The sequence below is a fragment of the Thalassophryne amazonica genome, chromosome 2, assembly GCF_902500255.1.
Source record: "Thalassophryne amazonica chromosome 2, fThaAma1.1, whole genome shotgun sequence".
Taxonomy (NCBI): Eukaryota; Metazoa; Chordata; class Actinopteri; order Batrachoidiformes; family Batrachoididae; genus Thalassophryne; species Thalassophryne amazonica.
This window is the reverse complement of record NC_047104.1, coordinates 140,714,465-140,726,737: the sequence shown is the minus strand read 5'-3', so window position 1 is coordinate 140,726,737 and position 12,273 is coordinate 140,714,465. Positions and strand designations below refer to the sequence as shown.

The following is a 12,273-nucleotide window of genomic DNA, read 5'->3' as shown; positions in this document are numbered from 1 at the left end:
CACCTGGAGAGAGAGTCACACTGCCTAGGAGGCGCACCTGTGTGTATGCTGCTGCCACCCATCAACACCACCCCTGCCAACCAACTTATATATTTATAGTTCATCTGCAGTATTTGCTTTCAGCTCTAATAACCTTTGTTGTCTTTATTTGCATAATATTATGCAAATAACAAAATACTTCTCTGTCTCATACAGTATGAAAGGTGCTGCGTGATGTGATATGCTCAGCTTTACAAGTGAATATATTTAAAACATAGTTCAATTTAAAAATATTTTCCTGTGACCATATCAAGAAGTAGTAAGCTTGTCATTACTTTGCTGTCTTAATTTGAATGTCTTGTTTCCCTGCTTACAGAGCCTCACCATGTCCCCAGTCACCTGACAACCCCGCTGTCATTAAATGACGTCCCACCTCGTATAGCCCAGACCATGGAGAATGAAGACTCTTGGGATTTTGACATCTTCAACTTGGAGGCTGCAACCATGAAACGGTGAGGCTTCTACACAGTGCCTTTGTGCCAGATTGACAATCTGTTGGTTTATTTAAATTTGAAAAATAGGCCTTTGGAGAAGAAGGTAGTTTGAATGACTATGCTAAATCCTCATGCAGACCTTTGACCTACTTGGGCTTGAAGATCTTCTCTCGCTTTGGGGTCTGTGATTTCCTTAACTGCCCTGAAGCCACTTTACGTTCTTGGCTGCAAGTGATTGAAGCCAACTACCACTCCAGTAACTCGTACCACAACTCTACTCACGCAGCTGACGTCCTGCATGCAACTGCATATTTTCTCAGCAAGGAGAGGGTTAAAGTAAGTTAATATAGTATATATTTTTTTTAATGCATCAATGCATCAAATGAAAACCTTTTGGTTTTGTATTCATTTGCTTTTCATTATCAGCCTCTGTCAGTGTGTGTTGTTAAACACACCATGGATATTAGTGGTGTAACAGATCACAGATGATCCGTCCGTGGTCCATCCCCAGGTTTGTCTCACATGTGAACCACAGAACACGCGTGTTTCTGTTAAAGCTCAAACCTTCAGAATTAGCGTATTACTTTAAAAGTTATATGTGATATTTTCACTTTGTAAATATGACAGAGTTACTGTTATTGTTGATGAACTGTCTGGAATTAGTTATTTATAATTGAAACCATGAGTCAAAAGTGCTTTGCGTTTCATGTCTCCTGCCCAGTGTCTGTGTTGTAGTATGTGGAAAGTAAATGACACTTTTTTGGCAGGGGCAGCGGGCAGAGTGGAGAAAGACAGAAGGCTCTGGCTCGTTGTTCATTTTAGGTTTGTGATCGCCTTTGATTTTACTCAGAAGCCTCAGCGTGCTTAAACTCGAAATTGGCGTATCAGTAGCCGACAACATACCGAGTCAGTACTAAAAGTTAGCAGTTAGCTATTGTTGTTGGTTGTTATTGTTGTTCATTCGGCTGCTCCTGGTTTTAGGGTCGGGGTCACCACAGCAGATACAGCCAGATCCACTTGGTAATTGGCACAAGTTTTACGCTGGATGCCCTTCCTGACACAACTCCAGTTTTACCTGAGAAACACATCCGCTAATTTTTTTTTTTTCTTTTGCGGTTTAGCATTATAAAAAATTAACTTTTTCACTTAACAGATTAGGCGGTTATCTAAGCTAACGTTTTGGTTAGCTGTGCCCATCACAACATCACAACATTATTAAACTGGTTCTTGGTCCAGTGCAACATAGGCATCAATTTGTCCAGCTAATGCTTAGCCTAGGCTCGTGTGTCATACATCACACTGACAGAAAGTGAGGACCTTGGGGTAATTTTTTATCCTACGTTGTCCTTAACCTCCACATTAGAGATACAGTATTATGAGTACTGCTTTCTTCCACCTGTGAAATATAGCAAGGATTCATCCCATCTTGTCTATGGCTGATGCTGAACCCTGATTCATGGCATTTGTTTCTTCTAGATTGGACTACTGCAATGTTCTATTTCTGGTTTACTGCAGTCCAGCATAGGACTCTCCAATTGGTTCAAAATGCTGCGCCAGACCTTTGACACAAACCAGAAAGTTTGACCACATTACACCCATTTGGCATCTCTTCACTGGCCCAAGCAGAGGGCCATGCTACCGTGCTACCCTTTGAGTCTGGTCTGCTTGAGGTTTCTTCCTCAAATCATCAGAGGGAGTTTTTCCCTTACCGCTGTTCCCTGTGTGCTTGCTCTGGGGGTTGGTAAGGTTTGACATTACTTGTGTGACGCACCTAGAGACAACTTTGTTGTGATTTGGCGCTATATAAAAGAAAATAAATTGAAATTGGTTTGGGAACGATATTTCTTTGTTCTTACCGGTTCAGGAACATCAATGTTGGGGTGGAACCCAAAACTGAAAATGTTAAAAAAAAACATTTCTGTTGCGAACGAACCAGTTTGGAAAAAGTTCTGGTTCAAAACCTTGCTTTTAAATAATTTACATATGAGCTCTATATTCATTTTAAAGACTGTGTATTCAGTAATTCAACATCTCAGTTTTTACAGCTGTTTAGTACCAATTAGCCCCTTCTGGTTAGGTTCTGTTTATAGTTTACATACATGCCGTACAGAAAGCAGCACATCAGACACAGTTAGAAATGTCAGTAAATGATTAAGCTTCACAACTTAGTGAATGAACCTAGTGGCAGCACGGTGGATTAGTGGTTAGCACTGTTGCCTCACAGCGAGAAGGTCGTGGGTTCAATTCCCGTGGCCTTTCTGTGTGGAGTTTGCATGTTCTCCCTGTGTTTGCGTGGGTTTCCTCCGGGTGCTCTGGTTTCCTCCCACATCCAAAGACATGCAGGTTAGCTGGATTGGAATCTTTAAATTGTCTGTAGGTGTGTGTGTGGGTGTGTCTGTGTTTGTTTGTCTGTTTGTGGCCCTGCGACAGACTGGTGTCCTGTCCTGGGTGTACCCCGCCTCATGCTCTATGGCTGCTGGGATAGGCTTCAGCCTCCCGCAACCCTTAAATGGACTAAGCAGTAGAAGATGAATGAATGATTGAACTTAGTGAATCAATGTTCAATCTTTGGCAAACAGTTGTTGTTCACCTCAGTATTGAAAAATAACTCATATTTTAAATAGTTGCACCATGTTCCGTACTTAGTTAGCATATTTGGACATACGTCATATGTCATAGAATCCATAGACGTCGACATTGTTTGACCTTTACTTTGGACAGTAAAAATTCAACACAGTCAAAACTAATTAATAAATTGAATCATTGTTAATCCTATTAGCTCAGCCATAATTGGTATAAATTTTTAACCAAAATTGGAGCAACTTTAACTTTGAGCCTTGTACAAACTTAAATTAACCCGTGGCACGGTTTTTGCTGTTTTTACCCCATAACTTCATAACATTCAGTCCAACTATACCTTTCTGGAGATCTTTATGATCAGACGAATCGTGGTAACTTTTCAGTATGATTGGAGCATTTGTAAATTTTACCCTGTGTAGATTATTATTTAACCACTGCTTGGCTGCTTATGGAAAAAATCAGTGGATAGTTTTTCAAAAGAGTAATGTCTAAGGAGTATTTGTGTCGTATTTGGTGCTTGTACAACCAGTTGAAAGATGCCTCTGTCAATAGTCTGTTATCTACTGCACGACAGTCAAGAAAACAAATAGTGATCCAAGATTAAAAGCAAAATTTCATCTTCATAAAAAAAGCTTTCAGAAATTCAGACATGTTAAAGAAGGCCTCCATGTTGTGCTATGTTGTTAAGAAAATGAAAATATGAAATGATAACTGTTTACTCTGGATCCAGAGCAACATTAAAATGGAAATGGGTCTTGTTGTGATGAATCAGTCTATAAAAAACCTGATGAGAGGTTGTTGGAAATAAAAAAAGAGCCATTGAACCATGTTAAAGAAAGTAAAAAAAATAAAATTAGTTGGCAGCTGTAATATAATCCCTAGCACCACATAACTTATCAGGGATTCCACGTTGTTGGCAAAGGTCACACCAGTGTTGTAAAGTACTGAAATTTTTCTTTAATGCAAAACAAAACAACCAGTCCTGATTCCACACTGTTGTGCACAACTGTTTGTCAACAGCAAAGTTTGGATCCCATTGATAGGTGGCCGCATTAATTGCCGCTACTGTGCACGATGTGGACCACCCAGGGCCGCACCAACAGCTTTCTGTGCACGCGGGGAGCGAGCTGGCAATCCTTTACAATGACACAGCTGTGCTCGAGAGCCACCACGCAGCACTGGCCTTCCAGATCACCACAAGAGACGATAAGTGCAACATCTTCAAGAACATTGAAAGGTAGGAGGCACATTACATGTATGGTGCATCATCATTTTCAGTTTGGTATGCATTTCTTAGGAATCAGAGCATCCACAGTTCTGCTAGTTCACTCAGACTACTGAAGTTGACAAGAAATGCAAAAAAAAAAAGGTGTTATAAAGAATTTCTGTTCCAGTTCTTTATGAACAGTAGTTTGCATTGTTCACAAATATCACTGGAGAATCTGATGTCCTTTACGAACATGGAATTTGTAATATTATGTTATTAGTAGTAGTAGTAGTATTTTGCTGTCATTTCTCATCATCTAATTTTTGTTCTTACGTGTTCAAACTGAAGACTTCATTCATTCAGTATATAGGAGTATACGCTTAAGCAGCATATGTATCGCGTGTGTGTGTGTGTGTGTGTGTGTGGTGTGTGTGTGTGTGTGTGTGTGTGTGTGTGTGTGTGTGTGTGTGTGTGTGTGTGTGTGTGTGTGTGTTTTAACAGAGGTGGGGTAATAATGTGATTTGCGTTCCCAAAGTAGGATAGCTTTCATACGCCGGTTCCCCTCGGAGGGAAGTGAACAAAGCCACCATTCATCTCTGCTGTCACTGCAGCCCAATGAGAAAAACTGTTCACATGGGTTTTCATGCCATTTAACACTGTCATCTCACTGTCTCTCTCTTTTCTCTGCTTCACCCTCCCTCACCCATCTGATTTATGTCCATTGCTCAATTCCCTACTTTCTGTTGCTCTGTAGGACTGAATATCGAACCCTTCGGCAGGCCATCATTGACATGGTGCTCGCAACTGAAATGACCAAACACTTTGAACATGTCAACAAATTTGTCAACAGTATCAACAAGCCATTGGCTGATCTGGAGGAGAATGGGGTGAGATGGATTCAACACAAAATCCCGCTGAAATGTTTGTTAGAGGTCATTCCTGTGGGAGGTCTAATTTTAGCATATTTACTGAGTAAATGAACAGCAGCACTAGATTACATTTGCTTTGTAATCTAATTTCTAGCATGCTGCCCCACAGGTAGTCAGTTCCACACTGTGTAGCACACAGTTGTCTAATGTCCTTGAGAAATGCTAGTACTGATTCAGGGGACTTGTGGCCTGCTGTGGCCTTTGCACAGATATGTTTGTGGAGAGAGAATTTTACAACTTCATACCATTTTCTCATATCTGTGTGGAATTCTCAACAGGCATTTAAGTTTTCTTTCAAACACATAACATTCAAAATTTAAAGTTTCTGTTTTGTTCTGTTTTAGTTAGTTTGTTACATGTATAACTAACTGCATGTACACTAGCACTGAAATGGTTAGCTTTGGAAGTATGCAGTAAGTAAAAACAAAAATGAAAAGAAGGAACATAAGATAAATAAGTTGATGGGTTATGTGTGAGTGTATAAATTAGAGAATCCCCTTGGGATTTGTGAATCTTATTTATGATATCCAATTTTAAAAACTTCAGATTCTCTGTTAGAAGTTTTAAAATCTGCTCTTTAAACTCACAGTAAAATATTAATTTACTAAAAATATCAAAGCCAGTGTAATGGAATTAAGAAATACAGTATTCACACTTTAGTGTTACATATGGTTACTGTTTATAGCCAATTTTCTTGATAAGTCGGGATCCATGCGTGAACATTTCTTAGTCACTAAAAATGTCTTGGAACGAGTTGTGTAACCGACCACAGCTGATCCTTATAGGGTCCCCCACAGTTTGACATGCATTTGACCCATGAATTAGTTTCAGATTTTATGTAATAGTGTGAAATACAAATTTACCGTATTCGCGTGTCTGAGGACCCAGGGCCGAGCATCATCCCACTCACTATTTTGAAGAAAGTTGGTTCAACGCCCATTTTTAAATTGAGGTTTATTGAATGGCCACTTAAAATAAACTCATTCTGTGACTGCCCAGCTCATTGTAAAATGCAAAAAAAAAATGTTTTTCAAGATGTTTATCATGAAAACTCTTCTGCGTCTGACTTGTAATGATGTCATCTGTTTTTCCCGTGCTCTTATTGTGAAAGACTCTTGTGCAGGAAGTGGAAGCAGGAAGTGTTCTGTGACAGCGGCTAGTTTTGTACAAGCAGCAGGAGCCACTTTCAGTTTGGGTTTGTTTTTGTCAGATAAAAGTCATTTTTACCTCTGCAACAAAATTAGTCTGTCTCTCTCTCTCTCTCTCATCTCTGTGTGTTGTGTCTGACGGGGGAAATTATGATTTGTTTTTAAACAAACTGTAATCACATACAGTAACAAATGGATTATTTAAGTGCACAGTCACCTGGATTTAAATGGGTAAGAACTTTTTGAAGCTTTTTTTGTTTTGTTTTTTTGCTGCACCAGACATCAGCTGACAAGGAACACATTTAATAAATGACAAAAGGATAGGAAAAACAGACACAGACAGGTGATTTATTGTTTATTTGTGAGGAAATCAGAAAATGATTTATCCCAACTTTTGCTGAGCAGTGCGCCTCAAAAAGCAAAGTTGTATTTGTCTTCTTTTTCTTTTTTTAACTTAGCCAAAAAAAAAAAAGATCTGATAGTTAATAGTAAGTTTTGTGATCTGTTGCACCTCTACTTGGAACAACCATGTTTGCAGCTTGTTTTAAATGCGAACACTGAAAGTTATTTTTAGAGCTCCTGTGAGGAGATATTTGTTTCCAACAAAAAAGTATTTTGGTTTCTTTGTGCTAACATTCTGCCTCTGTTTTCAGGGAAATGGTGAAGAGGATTCTGTCAAAAGCATTTTGACATCACCTGAGAATCGGATCCTTGTCAAGCGGATGCTGATTAAGTGTGCAGATATCTCCAACCCATGTAGGCCTCAGGAGCTCTGTATAGAATGGGCTGGACGCATCTCAGAGGAGTATTTTGCACAGGTGCTGTAATTCAGGAAGAAAAAAATTACTGTGAAGAGATGGTATAGCAATGTGAAGAATAACTTGTGTTGACCTTTCTGGTGCAGACAGATGAGGAGAAGAGACAGAACCTACCGGTGGTTATGCCTGTGTTTGACAGAAACACGTGTAGCATCCCAAAGTCCCAGATATCCTTCATAGACTACTTCATTACAGACATGTTTGATGCATGGGATGGTAAGCATGCAGACACAAAGGGTGTTTTCATAGATGCCCTGTTCATGCTCAACAATCAGAGTTGTGGTTTTATTCTGATAGGGCAATTTTTAGGGAATTATTTATCTATTGATACTTGTATGTTTATTTATTGCAGAAAGGGTGGTGGTGGGGGGAGGGTTTATAAATGTACATTCTAACTCTGGTGCAAACCAAACAACCAGCTGCGGTTTGCCTGAATAGGTGACAGTCAGCTTCTCAGTGGTACATGATGCGGTTCACTTGTGGTGAGAATGTGAACCAAACCAGTGCACCAAATATCCAACCCATATTTGAATCCTACACTCAGAGAACCGGGAGTCTTTTTGAACAAGTAGTACAAATAATAAACAGAATAAATGCATTTTGTAGTACTTTGAAAAATCTTCAAAGTGCTTACGAACAATTTGTTTGACGATTACAAAACACAAAAACAAATGATAAATGTATGTAGTGATCGCTTCCCGAAGTTCTCATGTTTACACTAGAGAACCTTTGTACAGAGAGTAACGACAACTGAGAAGACGCCGCCATTTTGGGGCTAATTGTGCGGAACCATTGAACCAACACATTGTGCACAGTGCACTAATCTGTGGATATAAACATGGGGCAGGTCAGGGAGAATAGTGAATATTTTGTGTGTGTGTTGTGTGTGTGTGTCCACACACACACACACACACACACATATATATATACGAGGTCTGTCCAAAAAGTATCAGACCTTTTTATTTTTTTCAAAAACCTTATGGATTTAAATCATGTGTGCTTGCATGAGCCAACCTTGAACCTTCGTGTGCATGTGTGAGTTTTTTCACGCCTGTCGGTTGCGTCATTTGCCTGTGAGCAGGCTATGAGTGAGCACTGGTCCTCCCCCCTCGTTGGATTTTCATTTTGAGGAAAATGTCTGAACGATTGGAGCAGCGCTGAATCAAATTTTTCCAGAAACTGTGAGAGACACCCAGGTGGAAACCATTCGGAAGATTCAAATGGCTTTCGGTGGCTTTTCAGTCAAGTAAGTATCCGAGGAATTGTGTAAGAGCTGGACATGTCACAACATGTCCTGCGAGACTTCCAACTTCCGCACGTCTTTCATTACAAAATCTCCTGTAACAATGGAATGTGCCAAAAAAGTGCTGATGTCCACCTCTTCTGCAATTTCTCTGGTAGTCAGACGACATCCCGGATCAACACAGTGTTCACTTTGGAAATGATCTGGTCGTTTCAGCATGTCAATGGCCGATCGGAGCGCGGCGCACCCTCCGCCATTGTGCGCCGTCTTTAAACCGGTTGTAACGCTCCTTAATCTATGTGATGCCCATAGGATTGTCACCGAAAGCCGCCTGAATCTTCCGAATGGTTTCCACCTGGCTGTCTCACAGTTTCTAGAAAAATTTGATGCAGCAAAGCTCCAAATCGTTCCACCTCACAATGAAAATCCAACGAGAGGGGAGGACCAGTGCTCACACAAAGCCTGCTCACAGGCGAATGATGCAACCGATGGGCGTGAAAAAAATCACGCATGCGCATGAAGGTTCAAGGTTGGCTCATGCAAGCACACATGATTCAAATCCATATGGTTTTTGAAAAAAATAAAAAGGTCTGATACTTTTTGGACAGACCTCGTATATATATATATATATATATATATATATATATATATACACAATTTCTAAATGATTTGTATTACTGAACGTAATACGGCTATCTCTACTTATTCTAACAGTCACAGGAAGAAGCGATACGTCCATGTTTGCAATTGAATGAATGAATGAATGAATTTATTTGGCACACAAACTCAACAATAACAAAAAACTGATACACAAGACAATTCCACAGCGACGTGTGACCAAAATTAAATCAGTTTCTGCACGCATAGTTCAATTTGGCAAATACTGTACACATTTTACCCACCTGAAAAAAAATCCACTGCCAAGCAAACTATGATAAAATGATTTCAAACAAAATAAAGAACAATTTTCACTATAATAATAATAATAATAATGCAAATTTGTTAATAGAGAAAATCATATCGTCGATCAATAAATGAAGCATAGATTCTAACTCTTACCCAGCTTCTTTTTCTTTCATTTATTTTTTCGAATTTACTTTTTAAATTACTGTGACATCATTAAATGATTTAATCCAGACAATAAATAGAACATGCCTTTCAAACAACACTAAGTTTTTCATTAAAGAAAGAGCTCCCGTTGACAACGTGCATTGCTAAAAATGATAATGATAATAATAAAAAAATTACCAAGGCTATGAGTCAGTCTCTGGGCCAGGAAAGCCAAAAACAAGACTAACAGTAGCATGGGGGAAAAGATAAGCATGATAATTATGTCCTCTTTAAATTTCAAAGATCAAACTACTTCAGTTTGTAGTCATAAATAAGAAATTTTTAAACCTTGTCTTTTGACATTAGCACGTCAAAACACCAAACAGCAATTCACAATACATGGGACTGAACAGCAACTTGACCTACCTCACAAAGCTTCGACAATGAAGCTTCCATCCCATATGGCTAACTTTATTCTCCCAGATTTTACGTCTAATGGGATCTGACAGAAATCTCTAGCTCTTGAAACCCTTGTCATGTCTATTTGTGCATCCAAATACACAACAGACCGGCATTTTCAATGAACAAAGGCTTTCATAGGCTAATTGATATGTAATTGAATAACATGCAGAAAGAGAAGTGAACTTGTACCCAGAATGGCTCCCTAAGGCACGTGACGTGACCATTTTTTGTTTTCTTCATCACGTCGTTACTCTCTGTGAAAAGGGAAACTATCTATAGACTCGTTTAAGACTAGTCTTAAAACCCGTCTGTTCTCAATTACAGATTATTAGTTTTGTCATTTTTACCTAATTTTCATTATTTTTCCTTATTGCACATTTTAATTGTTTTGTTTTGATTTTACTTTGTGATATGGGATTTTCGTTTCATATTATGTTGCTATGTTTAGCACTTTGTTGATTTTTCTTCATTTAAAGTGCTTTAAAAAGTAAACTATAATTATTAGTAGTAGTAGTAGAACACCTTCTTCACAAGCAACAGTGGTCACCAGAAACCTGCGATTAACAGCAAGTCTTCATAAGCAGCTTGATCAGCTGTCTGCCTTTGCTTTACATTGCATATTAAAAGATGCCAGCATGACTCAAAGTAGGAACGTCTCTGGTCCTCACTTGTAGCAGTCAAAATCCAAATTTTCACAGCTGAATATTTTGTACTTTTTATGGAGTAGGACCAAATTTAAAAAAAAAAAAATCTGTTTCAAGCATTGCTGTGTATGAGTAGAAGATGGGACAGTTGGTTTGTATAAACACACTGTTGCATGAAAGGAAACTAAATTAAGGAATAAGAGCATCACTGAACCTGGGAGCAAACAAGAGAATGATGCGTGTGAAAGTCTGCCAAAAATGCAAATGTCCTCACTGTCCACGCTGTTTTTTTTTTGTTGTTGTTTTTTTTTTATGAACTTGCAGTTTAGGAAATTAATGTCTGTGTGAATTTCATCAAACAGAAACTAAAACCAAATTTGTCACACTTTGCATCACAAAATAAAAACTAAACTAAAATGGAAATGATGTGCTCATGGACAGAGGGGTTTTTTATCCATTCTGAGGGTATGTCCACACATACATTTTTTTTTTTTTTTTTAAAGGTCCATCCACACAAGCACTGTTTAAAAAAATCTCAGTCCATTAAGAAAAGGCAAAGCACATTGTCAAAGAGCATGCCAAAGCAGCAGGTGGCAGTATAACTCTATGTTGGCCAATGAGAAGCCTGGAAACAAAGACAAAACTCCGTTTTCCGCGTCTACACATAAACATTGAAACTGAACTTCTAAAAATCACCCTAGAAGGACTTTTGCAGAACCTTCATCTTTAGTGACTTTAAAATGCAGTTTTACGTTTGTACAAGAGGCCAAAGTCCACATTCAGCACTGCTTGCATTAACCTGTCTAAGCTGATGATTTTCAAATGCGCGTTCCTACAACAGCACAATCACTCCAGTCATAATACGCAATATGTATCTGTGAATATATCTTCAGTTTCACATAGTTGGAGGGGATGTGATATAGAATGAAAATCATTTTGCTCTGACTTACATGAAGGTGGCTGCACCTGATACATGGGCCTGACCACTGATAGACGAGCACAGGACAGACGCACACACCACCTTCTATTTAAAGTTCCATTAGATAGAAAGGCACATTAAATGTCACATTTGATTTAATTTAGGCTGTGGATGTTTTGTTAAAAATAGGCCGCTATAAGTTAATGATTAATCATAGCGTTGTCTGTGTTAAAGAAATGTCTTGAGTTTGCATAAAGAAATTCAAGCCCAAACAGCTCACGGGGAGTGACTCTGAAACAGATTTATGCATTGATCATGTGACACTGGCTCAGTCAGCATCAAGTTTTCAAGCGTGTTGTCTTATAGATGCTATTTTATCCTCTGAAATTGCACTTAGCCTCGATAGATCATGTTGTGTGTGCAAGCTACCTATGTGCATGTTCAACACCCACAATATTGCACATTTGGGTGAACACACCCCAAATTGCACATGCACAAACGCAAATGTGCTAAATAGTCAATAAGCGCTGTTTTGCACATTGGAAAGACACATTCCTCAGTGCGCATAGTTAAGTCAGCATGCACTTTTTCATTTTTTGTCTGTGCTATGTTTGTGCATGTTTTTACACCTGTAAACCTTTAGTAAATCAGGACAATGGTGTTTAAGCTCTTCCAAAAGATTCTACTGAAAATGTGAGTTTAAATTGACATTTTGTGATTTCCAAATTTAAGCATAAGGACAAATAAATGAAATTTTTTAAATGTCTGGGATTAAAATTGTACTACATACTAAAGTTTTT

The 12,273-nt window shown here is 38.7% G+C and overlaps 1 protein-coding gene across 1 annotated transcript in view; it reads left to right on the top strand.

Annotated features, from left to right (window-relative positions):
* The window catches only part of pde8a (phosphodiesterase 8A), a 230,564-nt gene that overhangs the window by 217,008 nt on the left and 1,283 nt on the right, over window positions 1-12,273 (top strand). Inside the window, 7 exon segments of the mRNA XM_034194944.1 lie at window positions 356-491; window positions 611-809; window positions 4,074-4,092; window positions 4,095-4,290; window positions 5,015-5,147; window positions 6,991-7,155; window positions 7,242-7,371. Of these exon segments, the coding sequence (XP_034050835.1) occupies window positions 356-491; window positions 611-809; window positions 4,074-4,092; window positions 4,095-4,290; window positions 5,015-5,147; window positions 6,991-7,155; window positions 7,242-7,371 (978 nt within the window).